Genomic DNA, 18,341 nt, shown 5'->3' with positions numbered 1-18,341 from the left:
ACTCCTGCACCTATTGTCTATTGATTGGGCAACTTTGCGGTAACTATGATAACAATCTTAATGCGGAGCAAAAACTATCGTTGGAGCAATTATCAATCTTAGTCCAATGAAGGGGCTTGAATTTGCATCAATACATGCTTGTCTTCCTAAAAGTGGGAAAAAAAAGGTAGATGAGGAGATACTTTACTATTGCCACTTTTTGGAATATGGAACTGATTCCCATAGTGAGCACTGTGTTGGAGAATACACATAATGTGAAAGTGAATTGTATATGGAATAAGGAATATAAAATGATAAGTGTAGTAACGAGGAGATGGGGTGATTGTCGCTGAATCTCCGCGAGCAAACCCGAACAACTGGATCACCTCTTCAAAAGAATGAAAAGCCTGGCAGAAACATAGAAACATAGAAATTAGGTGCAGGAGTAGGCCATTCGGCCCTTCGAGCCTGCACCGCCATTTAATATGATCATGGCTGATCATCCAACTCAGTATCCCGTACCTGCCTTTTCTCCATACCCTCTGATCCCCTTGGCCACAAGGGCCACATCTAACTCCCTCTTAAATATAGCCAATGAACTGGCCTCAACTACCCTCTGTGGCAGAGAGTTCCAGAGATTCACCACTCTCTGTGTGAAAAAAGTTCTCCTCATCTCGGTTTTAAAGGATTTCCCCCTTATCCTTAAGCTGTGACCCCTTGTCCTGGACTTCCCCAACATCGGAAACAATCTTCCTGCATCTAGCCTGTCCAACCCCTTAAGAATTTTGTAAGTTTCTAAAAGATCCCCTCTCAATCTCCTAAACTCTAGAGAGTATAAACCAAGTCTATCCAGTCTTTCTTCATAAGACAGTCCTGACATCCCAGGAAACAGTCTGGTGAACCTTCTCTGCACTCCCTCTATGGCAATAATGTCCTTCCTCAGATTTGGAGACCAAAACTGCACGCAATACTCCAGGTGTGGTCTCACCAAGACCCTATACAACTGCAGTAGAACCTCCCTGCTCCTATACTCAAATCCTCTTGCTATGAAGGCCAACATGCCATTCGCTTTCTTTACTGCCTGCTGCACCTGCATGCCTACCTTCAATGACTGGTGTACCATGACACCCAGGTCTCGCTGCATCTCCCCGTTTCCCAATCGGCCACCGTTTAGATAATAATCTGCTTTCCCGTTTTTGCCACCAAAATGGATAACCTCACATTTATCCACATTAAACTGCATCTGCCAAACATTTGCCCACTCACCCCAGCCTATCCAAGTCACCTTGCAGTCTCCTAGCATCCTCCTCAGGTATTAGGTTGATGCAAGGGAGGAGCCCGTGCGGTTTGAAAGGCAGATGGTTGGACAAAGGGTGGAGATGAAAAGACACAAGGTGTGAGAGAAAGAATGAAGAGTTCCACATTGTGAAGCGAGAGGAGAGGAGGAATGTAGGTGGAAGGGGGGGGGGGGGGGGGGGGGGGGGAGAGAAATAGATGCGAGTCCAGGTGGGGCACACAAAAGAATCGAGGGAATGTGGGGGAAGGAGAGAGAGGGTTCAATGTTCATACTGTTGGGTTTTAAGCTACCCAAGTGGAATATGAGGTGCTGTTCGGAGGATAATGTGTTGGATGCGGAGGCTGGTGGGGTGAAGGATAAGGACCAGGGGAACGCCTTTTTCTGTTTGGGGGGTGGGAGGGAGAGAGAGAGAGCGGAACTATGGTTTTGGCAGGCAAGGGATCCATCTGTGGCAGCAGGGGGCAGTCACATTTACTAAAGAACGAGGACATCTCGGATGTCCTAGAATGGAAAGCCTCATCTTGGGAGCTGATGAGGACGAGACGCATTCCCATTCTGACCTTCCTGTTCTTGGCCTCCTCCATTGTCAGAGTGAGGCCTCATGCAAACTCACCTCAATACTTTTCTTCCAGGTTAAGTTTTTCCCTGGTTATTTATGTAAAAGTGTAATGTGCTTGCTTCGACATTCTGACACACCCTTGAAACGCAATATCAAAGTAGTGGTTTTATTGGACATTATGAAGATTTTTTTCTCAGTGTATAGTCTGCATTCTGCATGAAACACTTTTATTTTTAGTAGTGCAGTCTTGCTGGTTGCATCACACTGGGGGGGGGGGGGGGGGGGGGGGTAATTTCCTCTGGCTGCTAACTTAATGTAATTATTCACACGTCTAAGATATATGGGATGACGCGTGGATCAGTCGACTTGCTTCCTTCAATTTACTGGGGTTCTGACATGAAACTCCTGCACATGGGATGTTCGTATTGTGATCTTGACTCTTTATTCATACTCCACATCTGTTACTCTCTCTTTAATCCAGCTCATCAATTTGGGCACGCTGGAATAAATCCCCATGATGTCCTGTCCACAGGTAGTCGATTTTCCAAAACTGACGATGCCAATCTATGGATGGGTCATGAAAGGTTGCATGTTAGTTCAAGGTGGGATATGCAGATGCAACGAACACCGAGGATGTGAGAACTCTTTGTTTGAGCTCCTCCTGACAACTTTGTGGTGTTTTCCCCTCAGCTAACAATGAAGCCCTCTACATTTCCTTCCCAGCATCTGCTTTGATCTGTAATTTTCACATCTTACCCTTTCATATCTCTAGACTCCCTATCCCCTATCCCCTGACTCTCAGCCTGAAGGGTCTCGCCCCTAAACATCACCTATTCCTTTTCTCCAGAGAGGCTGGCTGACCCGTTGAGTTACTCCAGCTTTTAGTATCTTTCCTGTTTCCTTTATTCCTAAGGAGCCATGTCTAATTTCAACTTTCCAGACCTTATATATGCTTTCTTTTTCTTTTTGAATAAATTTTGCCACGTTTCTCGTTATCTCATCACATTACCGTGCCAGATTTAGAAACATAGAAACATAGAAATTAGGTGCAGGAGTAGGCCATTTGGCCCTTCGAGCCTGCACCGCCATTCAATATGATCATGGCTGATAATCCAACTCAGTATCCCGTACCTGCCTTCTCTCCATAACCCCCTGATCCCTTTAGCCACAAGGGCCACATCTAACTCCCTCTTAAATATAGCCAATGAACTGGCCTCAACTACTTTCTGTGGCAGAGAGTTCCAGAGATTCACCACTCTCTGTGTGAAAAATGTTTTTTTCATCTCGGTCCTAAATATTTTCCCCCTTAAACTGTGACCTCTTGTTCTGGACTTCCCCAACATCGGGAACAATCTTCCTGCATCTAGCCTGTCCAACCCCTTAAGAATTTTGTAAGTTTCTATAAGATCCCCCCTCAATCTTCTAAATTCTAGCGAGTACAAGCCGAGTCTATCCAGTCTTTCTTCATATGAAAGTCCTGACATCTCAGGAATCAGTCTGGTGAACCTTCTCTGTACTCCCTCTATTTCTTTAATAAACATTCCCAGAAAGCAATGGATGTACACTTCACGTGGCCATGAACTGTCACACCAGGATATACTGGGTGCTAATTGAATTAAAAAGAAAAACAGTGACGTTTCTTACTCAATGCAGCATTATTTCTCAGCTCACCCACAACCCACGTTAAATTAATAAAAAAAATTCACACAAATCGATCCAGTAATTCAAATAGATCAATGTAAATGTAACATAAAGAAATAATGCAATTACATTTCAGTTAATTGCATTCATTTCAAAATACATTTAATGAAATAATTAATCAAAAGCAATTAGGTGAAATCTGTCCATGGTCATTCTGAATATTATCTAAAGTAGTTAAGATGAAGTACCTGGATCCACCGGTGGTTTCTCTCCAAGACAAAGGGCCCACCAGAGTCTCCTGCCAAAGACAGTGAGGAAAATAGTGAGACTTTATCAAGTAGCGGAAATACTGTTCATCTGATTAAATCCTATTTGAGGGATGAAGGGGTATGTTCCACCCCATCAGATCTCAGAAAGAGCCCAGCACTCTTCCCGGTCCTTGAAAAAGAGAGGGACTTCCCTTTGGTCCTAGTGTCTTTGTCGAATGGGAGACTTTCAGATGGTGAGGTTAAGGTTTGTAAACCCCTTCATCCACCTCATTAGCTAAGCCCTGCTTCACCTGTGTTGCTAACAGTGCGGTCACAACATTCCAATGGGGAAATCCCGCTGAGTCAGTGTGATGAGTAGTTGAGGAGGTTGGGGACGGAGGGGGGTGGTGCGGGTACAGAGAAGAAACCAAGAACCTTTGTTCTCCAGCCCGTTTTTTCCTTCTCCTTGTGGCTTCCGGTTCGTTTTCACTTCCTCTTTTGGTCTCAAGCCCCTTTTCCTTCCTCTTTCGCAACAGCTGGCCAGCACACTGACCACATGCTGCAACTTGCTTTCAAACCCAGTAATTTAACCATTCAATATCCACAGAATACCAACATGTCAAACACCTGAAGGGCTAGTTAGAAACAGTTACCTACAAAACCTCGGTGCGAATATCACTCCCTACAATAAAGTGGGGAAGTGAGGTTTTGTAAGCCGACACTGAAGAACTCACAAAGTAACTGGGTATTGACTCATTTTCCTCCATTCCCTTTATCATTTGTCATTCTTTACTCCACACCCACCAAATAAGCTTGGTTGAATTCAGGAGCAACAAAGATCCTGTTACAGTAAGGCAACATGATGGTGTACCAGGTCATGCAGCTGCCCCACGGGTCCAGGGACCATAATCAGTCCTGACTTTGGGTGCGGTCTACGTGGAGTTTGCATGTTTTCTCTGTGACCATGTGGGTTTCCCCCTTGTGCTCCAGTTTCTACCCGCATCCCACAGACATGCTGATAATTGTATTATTGTAAACTACTCCTTGGTGTTGGCTAGTCGAACAAATAATCCAAGGGGAGTTAATGGTGATGTGTGAGGAAGAATAATCTGTAAGATCGCAAGGCAAAAGCTGAGACGGCACTTCTTCTTCACCTAGCTGGATGAGCCTGGTTTAATGTTTCTGACGTGGCCACTGTAGGATCCACAGACAGGGTGACGGTGCCCGACGGCTGATTTTTAATAAAGATAAACAGATGGATAATCACCCTATGCTTCATTGATTAACCTGTGCGGGAATAAACATCCTGTAGCTATGAATAACTGGGAGGAAGAGGTCAGTGTGAGTCAACGTTGAGACTCAACTTGACATTAGAATGAAGTAGCCTGATACTTTCCATTGCGGGGCAATTGTTGGCGGACGGAAAGGGGTTAACAGCGACACCAAACTTTGTATCAGAATGGAGCTTTTATAGAGTACTAAATGAAAACTAAGGGATTTGATTAGGCTTATAGATACAAATGATACAGCACTAATCCCATTCCATTCTTCCCACCATCCCATCAAGCCCCCTCCCCCCCCACCAGAATCTGCAGTTCCTTCTCACACATACAATGGCCAATTAACTACCAAACTGCACGTGGGAGGAAATGCAAGTCTCAGTGAGAACGTGCAAACTCCTGATATACAGCACCTGAGGTCAGGATTGAACTTGGGCCACTGGATCCGTGAGGCAGTGGATCTACCAGCTGTGCAGACGTGCCACCAGAATCATGCTTCACAATTGAATGATTGAAAAAGGTAGCAAAATCACTAGTTACATCAAGCAGCGTGTGGTGACGGAATTGCATTTCTGTTCAGAGTTAATTCCTTCAAAGGAATTGATGGCCTCAGGAAGGAAAGACATACCTTGGCAGCTGTCTGTCTTTTCGCCTCTCGCGCAGAACATGGTTTCAGTCAGTGGAAATGGGGAATCACATGCAAGACGATTCTACAAAAGTAAGGAACACTCAATGTAATCCAAGAATGGGCGGCACGGTGGCGCCGCGGTAGAACAACTGCCTTACAGCACCAGAAACCCGGGATCCATCCTCTGTACAGAGTTTGTACGTTCTCCCCATGACCTGCGTGGGTTTTCTCTGAGATCTTTGGTTTTCTCACACACTCCAAAGACGTACAGGTTTGTAGGTTAATTTTTATAACTTTTGGTTATAAATGTAAAAGATTGTCTCTAGTGTGTGTAGGTAGGGTGTGGGAGGAAAACGGAATGTGGGAGGAAACCGGAGCACCCGGATAAAACCCACGCGTTCACTCGGTGAATGTACAAACTCCGCACAGACAGCATCTGTAGTCAGGATCGAACGTGGATCACTGGCGCGGTAAGGCGGCAACTCAACTATTGTGCCACAGTGTCTACATCAGAAATGGTCAGTTCTGCCGAGCATCATTTCGCTTAGCTTTTTCTTTGTATATTCTGGGCCGCTGGGCGCAACCCAGAGGTCTACTTTTAGCCACACATTACACAGACCAACTAATCAAAGCTGATCTTAATTGCATCTTAACGGTCAGATTAAATCACCTGATGGGACTGAAAAAGGGTCTTGACCCGAAACGTCACCTATTCCTTTTCTTGCAGGGATGCTGTCTGACACGCTGAGTTACGCTAGCTGTTTGTCTCTCTTCGGTTTAAACCAGCACCTGCAGTTCCTTCTTACACATAAGTCGTCGATCTCACCCTCTCAGAGATATTCCCTTCTTTCTTCCTCCAACCTACCAAAAACTAACATTTTGTCTTTCCCATTCGTGACTTGAAATGTTCACTGTTGCACTTCCCACAGATGCTGCATGACCTGCTGAGTATTTCCAGCATTTTCCATTTTTAGAGCAATTAACTAATTCTTGCTGTAATAGATCTATTAACCTTTTTTTAAAAGCAATTGAACCCACTACATGATTAAAATGATGACCATTTTCATCTACCCACACTGCAGTCAATTACAACTCTTACGGGCTTTTACTGTTAAATCTCATTTGGCCAAACAACCGAATTTTAGTATTATAAATTTCTCCATAGATACTTTTCTGCTGAATGTTTTATACGCCAATATTTGGCCCATGCCCAATGCATCTGATTATACAAAGTCAATGTATTGCAGTAGGTTTGTAGGAATCATAAAGTAATGCAGTGTGGAAACAGGCCCTTTCGCCCAACTTGCCCACTCTGACCAACAAGTTCCATCTACACTAGTCTACCAGCCCACATTTGGCCTGTCTATATATATATTACTAAAACTCTCATCTTATTTGTTTGTTTGTTTGTGCTTGTACCTCTATTTGCGCAAAAATGGTACATGACAGCGGTATGATTTTTGCCCCACCTTACTCACCATTGTCCTGTGCTGTAAATGAAACAAGTTTTGTTCAGATTGATGGTAAAAGTTTTTAAGGTTTAAAAATGTTTTACGTAAAACAGTGTCCGTACCTGCGCATGCACAGGTGGGGGAGAGTTCCCGTGCGCGTCTTTACTGGCGTCGTGAAGGGCACGTTCCTGTCTAATTGTTTCTTAAACGTTGCCATATTCCCTGCCTCAAATACTTCCTCTGGCAGCTCGTTCTTTACACCGACCATCCTTTGCATGAAAAAACATGCCCCTCCGATTCCTATTAAATCTTTCCCCCTTCACCTTAAAACTATGTACTCTGGTTCTCGATTCCACTACGCTGGGCAACAGACTCTGTGTCTACCCAATCTATTCCTCTCATGATTTTATACGCCTCTGTAAAATCACCCTCATCCTCCAGTGTTCCAAGGTAGAGTCCCAGCCTGCTCAGACTCTTCCTGTAGCTCAGACCCACGAGTCCTGGCAACATCCTCGTAAATCTTCTCTGTACCCTTTCCAACTTGACAACATCTTTCCTATAACATGATGCCCCGAACTGAACACAATACTCTAAATGTGGTCTCACCAACGTCTTATATAACTGCAACATGACCTCCCAAGGGCAATGTGTCAAAAGCCTCTTTGGCCACCTTATTGACCTGTGATGCCAACTTTAAGGAACCATGCACCTGCAATCCTAGATCCCTCTGCTCTACCTGCTTCTACAGCAAGAAGCTACATTCCACGGCATGTATTTGTTTCTTTGGTCAGGCTTTGCACAAAGAACTTGAGGGAAAGAGTTAGGGAAAGGGACATTCTATAATGTACCTCAATGTTTATTTGAGCGTGAAGCAGGTCGATACTCGATATCCTTGATGCTTTCCTGTGGTATCCCCACCCGGTCACGTAACCCGAGAGTTTCGTCGCCTTTCTTCCACCGTCACCCGTCAACCTAATAGCTGAGAAGAAATATTCATACAATGTTCATCACCACTGTTTCAACTAAACTTGCAGCATTATCGTAATGTACAGAACATGTGGCATCTGAATCTTTCGAATGCAGGAACTGGGCATTGTGTGTCCAGATCTCAGCTTCCCAAAATCACTCCTCTCAGCTAGCAAGATGATCTCAGAGAGTAGTTAAACTTTGACAGCCTCCTCCTTAAAGGCTGGTGGAAGTCTAGAGATGATACAGTAGAAGACTGTCTGCATGTAAAAATAGGCAAGAACAGCCAAAGACAAAGAGATGCCATCGCACAAGCAAGGCAGCCGATCGAAGCTCTGTCACATCTAGGCACGAATGGAGGTGGACAACTAAACAGCTGAAGGCAAGAACATCCAGACTCAATAGTGGTGGGGCCCAGCTTGTGAGTGCCAAAGGAAAGACTGAAGCATTTATAGCCAAGTTAAGCCACAAGTTCCAAGTGTTCCACCTCAGCTCCCTCTTGACATCCCCACCGTGATTTAAAAAAAAAAGTAAATCAGCCATGATCAGGGTAGTGTCGATGGGCCGAATCGCCTAATTTTGTATCCTATGTTTTAAGTCTTATGGTCTTATATTGAGAACTAGCTGAGAGCACTGGATACTGCAAATGGTATGGGGCCAGACAACGTCCTACCTGTAGCACTCCAGAAACTTCTAGGCAAGTTCTTCCATTATAGTCACAACAATGGCATCAACTCAGCAATGTGGAAAGTTGCCCTGTTCACAAAAGACAGGACACAGCAAATCCACCCAATCGGCCAACTCACAGTGATGAAAGCTGTCATTGACAGTGCTTCCAACCAGCACTTACTCACCAATAACTAGCTCATCAAAGCCCATTTGGGTTTTGGCAGAACCATTCAGCTCCAGACCACGACATCAGCTTGATCCACACACAGACCAAGGAGCTGACCTCCAGAAGTGAGATGAGAATTGACTGGCTTGAGTCTAAGGTGACATTTGATGAAATGAGACATCAAAGCACCCTGACAAAAACAGGTCAATAGCTACAGGTCAACAGGGAAAACACTTCAATGGCCAGAGTCAGACTTTGCACAAAGGAAGATGGTTGTGCTTGTTGGATAGCCATTCATCCCGGCCCCAGGACATCACTGTTGGAGTTTCCCCAGGGCAGAGTCCAGGGAAAACTATCTTCATCTGTGAGCAGGTAGAATATATGCTCCACTCATGTAAGTTGTTGTAACATGCAAGAACTTTGCAAGAATGATGAAGAGTTCTAGTGCCTTGCCTCAGGTGCTCGCTTTGGAGGGAATGCGCTGGAGTTTTACAAGAATGATATGTCGTTCAAGGGATAAATCGTAAGGATAGAAACTCATCTGTAATTGTATCGGAAGCCATGGAACTAGTTTTTGATTCAAGCTATCAAGTGGAATTGTCATTGTGACAGAAAGGAAGGACAAAGAAAAATATAAATCATAAGACAAGGGTTTAAGGTGAGAGGGGCAACATTTAATAGGAACCTGAGGGGCAATCTTTTCAATGAGTGATGTGCTCTCATTTATGAGCTACCAGAGGAGTTTGGTATGGACGGTACAATAACAGCATTTAAAAGACACTTGGACTGGTACACGCATAGGAAAGGTTCAGAGGGTATGTAATGCAAGCAAATGGGGTCATCTTAGATGGGGCATCTTGGTTGCATGGACAAATTGAGCCAAAAGGCCTGTTTCCGTAGTAACTTTCTGACTCTATGACCTGGGCCAGTGAGCAGATTGAAGACTCGGTCTAGGAATGAAGGATCAGGTTTTCAGCATGAAGCCACTTCCACACAACAAGGATGGTGGGAGTCTGTGAATGGCATCTGATGGAATTGTTAACATTAAATCCGAGATAGACTTTTGTTACCCATTGGCGTGAAGGGATATGGGGCAAGCTGCACAAGTGTTCTGTGGAGTTGGCCATGACCTAACGGAATAGCAGAATAGCCCCAAGAAGTTAAAATGCCCACTTCCTCTGCTCATTAATAACTACTTCTGAAAAGCCCTGTCAGGGTTCAGGAAATATTTTCTCATATCAGGAATGCTATTTAAACAGAGTTGATATTTTGATAAGTGTACCTTAACTCAACAAATGGAATTTGTCAACATTAGGGATGGTATGGGGTAGAGTGTTTAAGAATAAATTGAAATTTACAGCAAATATCACTTTTTAAATTGTAAAAGAATCTGAAAATAGATGCTTAACACTGTACATATCTAATTAGAATGTGGCACCTTTATAAAGAGAGGAGAAAGGTGTGAGGGTTTTTACATAAATGGACGAAAATTGTTTTCTCTGAGTGAGGTTATAATTCTCATTCACATAATGAGAGATTTCATTATTACAATATCTAGACTCCAGGATGCATTAAATACCGAACAATAAACAAAACTACTACAGGCAAGGAAGGCAAAGTCTACGAATGCAGAGATGTATCGTTAAACATGAGAATCCCTACAGTCAGGTGTTATCACCATGAAATGGACCAATCGTTATATAACACCTGATTAAACTTTTATTGATGATGTTTAATAGTTTACCTGACAATTTATATTAAAATGGAAATTTTGTGAATCGCATTACCTTCAGATTGACAAGCTTCATTCCAATTGCCCCCAGGTGAAGAGAGTAGTTGTGCGCTCCTCTTGGTGCAAGGCAAACAAACAGGCCTGTAAGATAAGAGCCCAGAAGGTTAATTCCACTGGAACTAGGGAAGAAGGGATATTGGAGTTACACGTACCACTGTTTTACCCAGTCATTCACTGGACAATGTCTGGTCCCTATTCAATCCCTGATACTTTTTCAAGTTATCATTGGGAGACAATACATCGCTCAGTAAAGTCTGGTGGTACAACAGAAGAGGTCTGAAAAGACAACTGTTGCTACATTTGATTCTAGGCAAGAGTACAAAGCAACATTGCCTCTCCCAACCTGCTTGAGATCAACGCAGAGCTGGAAACGTTGCAGATCAAATGATTGAACTACTCATTACCCTCATGGTAAAATCATTGGAAGAGCCCTCATATAATTATCCATACACTTGGTAATTCCTTTTGTTGGCAGGTGGAAAGGTCAACATTCAAATAGGGTCACAATAAATAGCGTCAATTAAAGACTGACCATAATAAAGTAAGACAAGCATCAAAGTAGTGCTTCGTAACACATGCTATTCTTGGTAACATCTTGGCCTGTTAAATACCTCACATGAGAACTGTAGGTGATGGTTTCCTTAACCTTCAAAAGGGCGATGTCGTTATTCATCTCTGTGGGTCTATTAAAGTCGTCATGCAAGATCACCTCTTCCAAAGTTAATGTTTGCAAACTATCCATCCTCCTAATTGAACCTGAAACGTAAGAATCAACAATTATTTTCCTGCCATCGGAGCAATTAATAAAGAACCCCGCCCCTAAAGTTTCCTCTAGTAAACATTCAGTTAAAGCCAACAGTGCTAGTTTTGTATTAAAGCATAGAAATGTATCAATGAGGGAAAATATATCCAGATAGTTTCCAGGAAATCACGGCTGCAGTATTTTAGCTGAACAAAATAACCCTCAACCTCCACAAACACTGGTGTCCGAACATGTGGCACAGTAGCGCAGTGCTAGAGCTGCTACCTCACAGCGTCACAGACCAGGGTTCGATCCTGACTACGGGTGCTGTCTGTATGGAGTTTGCACATTCTCCCTGAGTGCGTGGGTTTCCTCCCACATCCCAAAGACGTGCAGGTTTGTTGGTTAATTGGCTTCGGTAAAATTATAAATTGCCCTTAGCGTACAGGATAGTGCAGGTGTATGGGGTGATCTCTGGCCCGCGAGTACTCGGTGTGCTGAAGGACCTGTTTCAACGCTGTATCTCTAAAGTCTAAATCGTGGATTGGCCTCTGACTGGCAGGCACAGACCTATACCCCTCTGCTGATCCCCTCTTCTGTGCAACCCCCACTGCCACCTTAATACTGGCTCGCAGCACTTCCAGAGGACATTGCAATTGGTGTCCTCTTCTGGTCCCACAGCATTGCTACATAAGCAGGGGATAGGGCACTAGGAAATTGCCAGGTCCAAGTCACAAACAGTCACTCCCAAAGCAAAGAGCAGAGTTCACAAACCTAGCTCAGTTTCTTACCAAACTTTTTCCACTGTTTATTACACCATTTCCTAATCACAATTTCCATGACAAAGTCTTTTCACAGTTACCCAATAAAACAGACAGACGTTACAATGAATGTGAATCATTGTTTTCATGTGAGCTAGGGGAACAGTAAGTTCATAAGTGATAGGAGTAAGATTATGTCATTCGGCCCTACGTCAACTCCGCCATTCCAACCAACCAAATTGGTAGCAGCGCTGAGGAGGAGGATTTGCTGGAATGCATAACCATATAACCATATAACAATTACAGCACGGAAACAGGCCATCTCGGCCCCTCAAGTCCGTTCCGAACACTTATTTTCCCCTAGTCCCATCTACCTGCACTCAGACAATAACCCTCCATTCCTTTCCCATCCATATACCTATCCAATTTATTTTTAAATGATGAAATTGAACCTGCCTCCAACACTTCCACTGGAAGCTCATTCCACACAGCTACCACTCTCGGAGTAAAGAAGTTCCCCCTCATGTTACCCCTACACTTCTGTCCCTTAATTCTGAAGTCATATCCTCTTGTTTGAATCTTCCCTACTCTCAATGGGAAAAGCTTATCCATGTCATCGCTGTCTATCCCTCTCATCATTTTAAAGACCTCTATCAAGTCCCCCCTTAACCTTCTGTGCTCCAAAGAATAAAGATCTAACTTGTTCAACCTTTCTCTGTAACTTAGTTGCTGAAACCCAGGCAACATTCTAGTAAATCTCCTCTGTACTCTCTCTATTTTGTTGACATCCTTCCTATAATTTGGCAACCAAAATTGTACACCATACTCCAGAATTGGTCTCACCAATGCCTTGTACAATTTTAACATTACATCCCAGCTTCTATACTCTATACTATACGGGATGGGGTTTTTTAAACCAATATATAGATGATCAGACGAGAGGACAGGCCATCCTAGACTGGGTATTGTGTAATGAGGAAGGATTAGTAAGCAATCTTATTGTGCAGAGCCCCTTGGGCAACAGTGATGTGGAATTCTGGAATTAGGATGGAGAGTGACACAGTTAATTCTGAGATTTAAAGGAAGGAGATTTGAAGGTATGAGATGGGAATTGGCTAGGATAGACTGGCAAATTATACTTATAGGGTTGATGGTGGAGATTTAAAGATCGCATGGTTGAACTCCAAAAATTGTTCATTCCTGTCTGCCGAAAAAATAAAATGGGGAAGGCGGTTGAGCTGTGGCTAACGAGGGAAATCAAGGATAGTGTTAAATCCATGGAAGAAGCAGATAAATTGGCCAGTGGAAGCAGCAAACCGGAGGACTGGGAGAAATTTAGAACTCAACAGAGGAGGACAAAGGGGTTAATTAAGAGGGGGGGAAAAGAGCATGAGAAAGCTTGCGCGGAATATACAAACTGACTCTAAAAGCTTCTTTAGATATGTAAAAAGGAAAAGATTAGTGAAGGCAAATGTAGGTCCCTTACAATCAGAGACAGGTGAATTTATAATGGGAAACAAGGAAATGGCAGAACAGTTAAACGAGTGCTTTAGTTCTGCTTTCACTAAGGAAGACACAAACAATCTTCCAGAAATACTAGGGGACCGAGGATTTAGTGGGAAGGAGGAACTGAAGGCCGGTCTATCTTTTCTTTCCTAACCCCATTCTCCTGCCTTCTACCCACTAAACCCTGGATAGTTCAAAGCAGAATTTAATGTCTCCAAAATGCCATTAACCCTTGATACGACAATAACTTAGCAGATGGCAGAATGGCTGAAATCCCGGAGTTACTGGTAGGAATTCGACAAGATAAAGCGAATTGACAGCAACCTGGTCCTCGTAGAATTGAAAAGTCTGATTCTCACCAACTCGTATGGTAATGTTACTTATCATTCCCATTGTTTCATTGAAGCAATGAGCAGCGGAGAGAATCCAACGTGCTGAGATGATTGAACCTCCACAGAACTCCTGCACCTAGAAATGAAAGAAAATTAGGCTATTGGAAGAATAAGTTGAACATTAAACCCAGGCCTCTTTGGACCTAGCTGTACAAGCCGTGTGCGGACGTGGCGCTGACGGACGTGAAGCCGAAGCAAAGTTGAAGCCAAAGAACCGAATGAAAAAGAACCGAAAGAGTATGAAGCCGAAACGCCAACTAACCGAAAGGATGGGTACATAAAAGCCAACTAACCGAAAAGCTGCGTCGCCTAAAAGCAAACTCACCGAATGGGCGCTCTGTCGAAATGCCACCTACCCGAAAGGTGGCGTCGCCTACAAGCCAACGAACTGAATGTCGCTCAACAGAAAGGTAAAATAACGGACATATGACATTGCCGGGGGGGCGGGACTTGTCAGCGATTGGTCCAGGCCCCCACGTCCATCACATCACTGTGGAGGGATGAACATTGTCCCACATCCCTGCTCCACCCGACCCACAGCCCGTGGAGGGTGGCCATGGGAGAGTGGGGGCTGTCCCGAGGGATGCGCTCTTTCGGCCGCTTACAACTTGGTGCTTGGGTTCAGAATGCCCAGTCACCTATAGCCTGTGTGGAAAAATTACCCCCATGTTCCCATCTCCACTTCTCTCTCCCCACCTGTCTTTCTATCTCTTCCTTCTCTCTCTCTCCCCCTCTCCCCTCTATCTCCCCTCCCCTCTCTCTATCTCCCCTCTGAGTTGTTAAGAATGATTTTCCCAATTAAAAGATCAAGAAGAACTTCTCACTCCCAGTACTGAGGAGTTCTCATTCCACTGTTTAAGGTCCATGCATCTTTAGATATTTTGCACATGAACCAACTTCCATCATAAGGATCCTTCAGAAGGATGGGTGTTTATTGATTACGAGGTCCAGCATCATCTGCCACTTCTTACAGAGAAGCTGTGTGAGTTTGAGTGCAAAACAGCTTTTATTGTCAGACTGACAGGTGGTAATTAACTGTGCAGCACTCAAACAGGAGTGGCACAGTGGCGCAGTGGTACAGTTGCTGCCTCACAGCACCAGAGATCCGGGTTCCATCCTGACTATGGGTGCTGTCGGTACAGAGTTTGTACGTTCTCCCCACGACCGCACAGGCTTGCTCCGGCTGCTCCAGTTTCCTCCCACACTCCAAAGACGTACAGGTTTGTAGGTTAGTTGGCTTTGGTTGTAAATTGTCCCCTCATGTGCAGGATAGTGCTATCGTACGGGGTGATCGCTGGTCGGTGCGGACTCAGTGGGCTGAAGAGCCTGTTTCTGTGCTGTATCTCGAAACTAAACTAAAATATCAGGCAGAGGCTAACGTAGAAACATGGAAAATAGGTGCAGGAGAAGGCCATTTAGCCCCTGGTGCCAGCACCAACATTAAATATGATCATGGATGATCATCGACAATCAGTATCCCGTTCCTGCTTTCTCCCCATATCCCTTGATTCCGTTAACATCAGTAGTGAACTGTCTGACCACCTCTCCTTGAGTTTCGGAGACATTACCGTTGCTAAAACTCTCATCAACCTTTGTTTGAGGGAGGAAAGGGTTTCACCATTGGCCTTGAATTTAACCAAAAATATCACTGGTACAAAAGCAAGACAGAGACTGGATACTTTGTTGTGTGGGCAGCACAGTGGTGCCGCTAGTTGCGTGGGGACACGGATTTGATCCTGAGAGGTCAGAGTGGATTAACTTCAGGATATGATATTGTGCAGCATAGTTTCAGTTCAGTTCAGTTAGTTTATTGTCACGTGTACCGAGATACAGTGAAAAGCTTCTGTTGCATGCTAACCAGCCTGTGGAAAGACAATACATGATTACAATCGAGAGTGCAGATACGTGATAAGGGAATAATGTTTAGTGCCAAGTAAAGGCAGTAAAGTCCGATCAAGGATAGTCCACGGGTCACCAATGTGGTAGATAATAGTTCGGGACTGCTCTGTAGTTGCGGTAGGATGGTGCGTGGTAACAGCTGGAAAGACACTGTCCCTGAATCTGGTGGTGTGCGTTTTCACACTTCTATACCTGATGGGAGAGGGGAGAAGACGGAATGGCTCGAGTGGAACAGTTTGGACATTGCAAAGTGTGTAGAAGTTGGAAGAGAACCTGTGATGCTACAGGAGTAGAAATAGATTGGAGCAGAAAGAAGAGGCACTGAATAAGAGCTGGCGTTGGGGCATGCTGTGCCTTATCGACATATTCAATATTCCCTTTAAAATCTTGTCAAGTGGGAGTTTTAAAAGTCGTTAACTTACTGATTTTGGTAGCTGTATACTGACTTGCCATGGCCAATCATACTCTCTCGACTGGACACCACCAAATATTCTCCCGACTGGTCCTTGTATCAAGTTCCCCCGGACACCGCAATCAAATTTACCTGATAACAACAAAAGCCAAGTGCAGTGAAGCGGGTATAGTTTCAGCTCTTGAGTCTTACCTTTGGAAAACAATGGATCTACAGAGGAAGGTTTTAGAAATTCTGTGCTTCTTTAGAAAACAAATTTGCAATTTATGATTGGAATTTATTAAACGTTAATCTGTGACAAATGAATGAAAGGTATGCAAAAGGACAAATTAAAAAAAAAAGACAAATGTCCTTTTGCATCATTTGTTCTTTGTACCTTTTCAAATCTCTAGTTTCCATCTCCCCTTACTCTCAGTCTGAAGAAGGGTCTCGACCTGCAATGCCACCTATTCCTTTTCTCCAGAGATGCTGCCTGACCCGATAAGTTACTCCAGCATTTTGTATCTATCTTCGATGTAAACCAACTTCCTACAAATTTAGGTTGAGGTTTATTATGGACGTGCACTGAGGTACAGTGTGTTATCCATGCTATTCAAACAGACGATACCATATAAGCATGTATAGCATTATCTGACCTGTTTGAATAGCATGCAAAACAAGGCTTTTTGCTGGGTACCTCAGTACACGTACAATACATAATAAACCTAAATTCAATTCAAACTCAAGTACAATAGATAGAGCAAAGGGGAAGAAACAGAAGCAAGATCACACATGAAGAATGGACCTTGGGCTAGATTGTTGCACTTGCCTTCCTCAGTGACCACCAAGGCAGCTCTTGAATCTATCGGCAATGATCAGATTCCATCTACTCACTATTCATTTTGAGCTTCTCCTGCGCTTCCTCCAGGTAATCATAGGTTGGGAAGTAGAAGGCATACTGCTGACCGTGTGCAAGCGTCTCCTTCACTGGTACCAAGTTTTCAAGAATATCTTTCTTTATTCCCCCAATTCCAATGGCATAGACATCTGCATTGTTGGAGGAGGACATGCAATTGAGAGAATACATGAGTAATCCCCATTCGGCAAACAAGAGAGTTCCTGTCTCACGTGTGATACATAGGAATAATGAGAAAACACTACATTTTTAAAGCCTGATTTTCATACAGAGCACCGTAGAAAATGACTTTGTACGATGGGATTGGTGAGTCCACGATCTTCAATGGGTAATCAAGATGCACAAGTTTTGAGGAGTCACTTTATAAAACTGGAATGGCAATTTGACACTGGAATTGGTTGATGTGCTTTCGGTCAGAGTGGTCAGGAAGAGAGTTGCCTGTCCTCATCCCTATAATCTAACGTCTCTCTTAATCAGATAAGGCAAGATTGCACTTGTAATGTTATCTATGGATGAGTGAGCTGCCAATACTCACATCTATGTTTCTATGTCCTGTCCCATGCAAGTAAAATGGACACTGGGAGGGAGGATCAGGAGTGTTTTCAAGAGAACTGGTTGGTGGTGAGTGGAGGAGGAGAGGAGCAAGAACATGGTTCTTAAACCACATCTTTACATGTATGCCATCTAGGCATTCTGGTATTCTGGGGGGCAGTGGGAGGGCTGCAGTAACCTAGGTTCAGTCGTGCTGTTTGTGTGGCGTTTGCAAGTTCTGGAACCGCACAGGTTTCCTCCTGGTGTTCCAGTTTCCAAATATGTACAGGTTGGTAGGTTAGATGGCCATTGATGTGTGGATGAGTGTTAGAATCTGGAGGGGAGTTGATGGGAATCTGGGCAGAATAAACTTAGTTCAAGTAGGATTAGTGTAAAAATGGGTGATTGATGGGTCGGTGTGGACTCAGTGGGTCGAAGGCCAGTATCCGTGCTGCATCTCTTGATGTCTCCAAATACATGGATCTTATCTTTTCTCAATCTGCTTGATCAGTCTTGCCTTAAAATGG

General features: G+C 43.9%; 1 protein-coding gene across 1 annotated transcript in view; it reads right to left on the bottom strand.

Moving 5' to 3' along the window:
* Positions 1-1,738: 1,738 nt before the first annotated feature.
* LOC129710735 (complement factor B-like) overlaps positions 1,739-18,341 on the bottom strand; it is a 39,145-nt gene continuing 22,542 nt past the window's right edge. Inside the window, exons 10-18 of the mRNA XM_055657935.1 lie at positions 17,262-17,414; positions 16,399-16,520; positions 14,045-14,153; positions 11,288-11,432; positions 10,672-10,757; positions 7,932-8,062; positions 5,633-5,714; positions 3,725-3,774; positions 1,739-2,399 (exon numbers count right to left, since the gene is read on the bottom strand). Of these exons, the coding sequence (XP_055513910.1) occupies positions 2,277-2,399; positions 3,725-3,774; positions 5,633-5,714; positions 7,932-8,062; positions 10,672-10,757; positions 11,288-11,432; positions 14,045-14,153; positions 16,399-16,520; positions 17,262-17,414 (1,001 nt within the window). The 3' untranslated portion in view covers positions 1,739-2,276. The remainder of the gene's footprint in view (positions 2,400-3,724; positions 3,775-5,632; positions 5,715-7,931; positions 8,063-10,671; positions 10,758-11,287; positions 11,433-14,044; positions 14,154-16,398; positions 16,521-17,261; positions 17,415-18,341) is intronic.

This window comes from Leucoraja erinacea, chromosome 28 (assembly GCF_028641065.1).
Source record: "Leucoraja erinacea ecotype New England chromosome 28, Leri_hhj_1, whole genome shotgun sequence".
In the NCBI taxonomy this organism is placed as follows: domain Eukaryota; kingdom Metazoa; phylum Chordata; class Chondrichthyes; order Rajiformes; family Rajidae; genus Leucoraja; species Leucoraja erinaceus.
The sequence above is the reverse complement of the archived record's forward strand: the minus strand, read 5'-3'. Positions and strand labels throughout refer to the sequence as shown.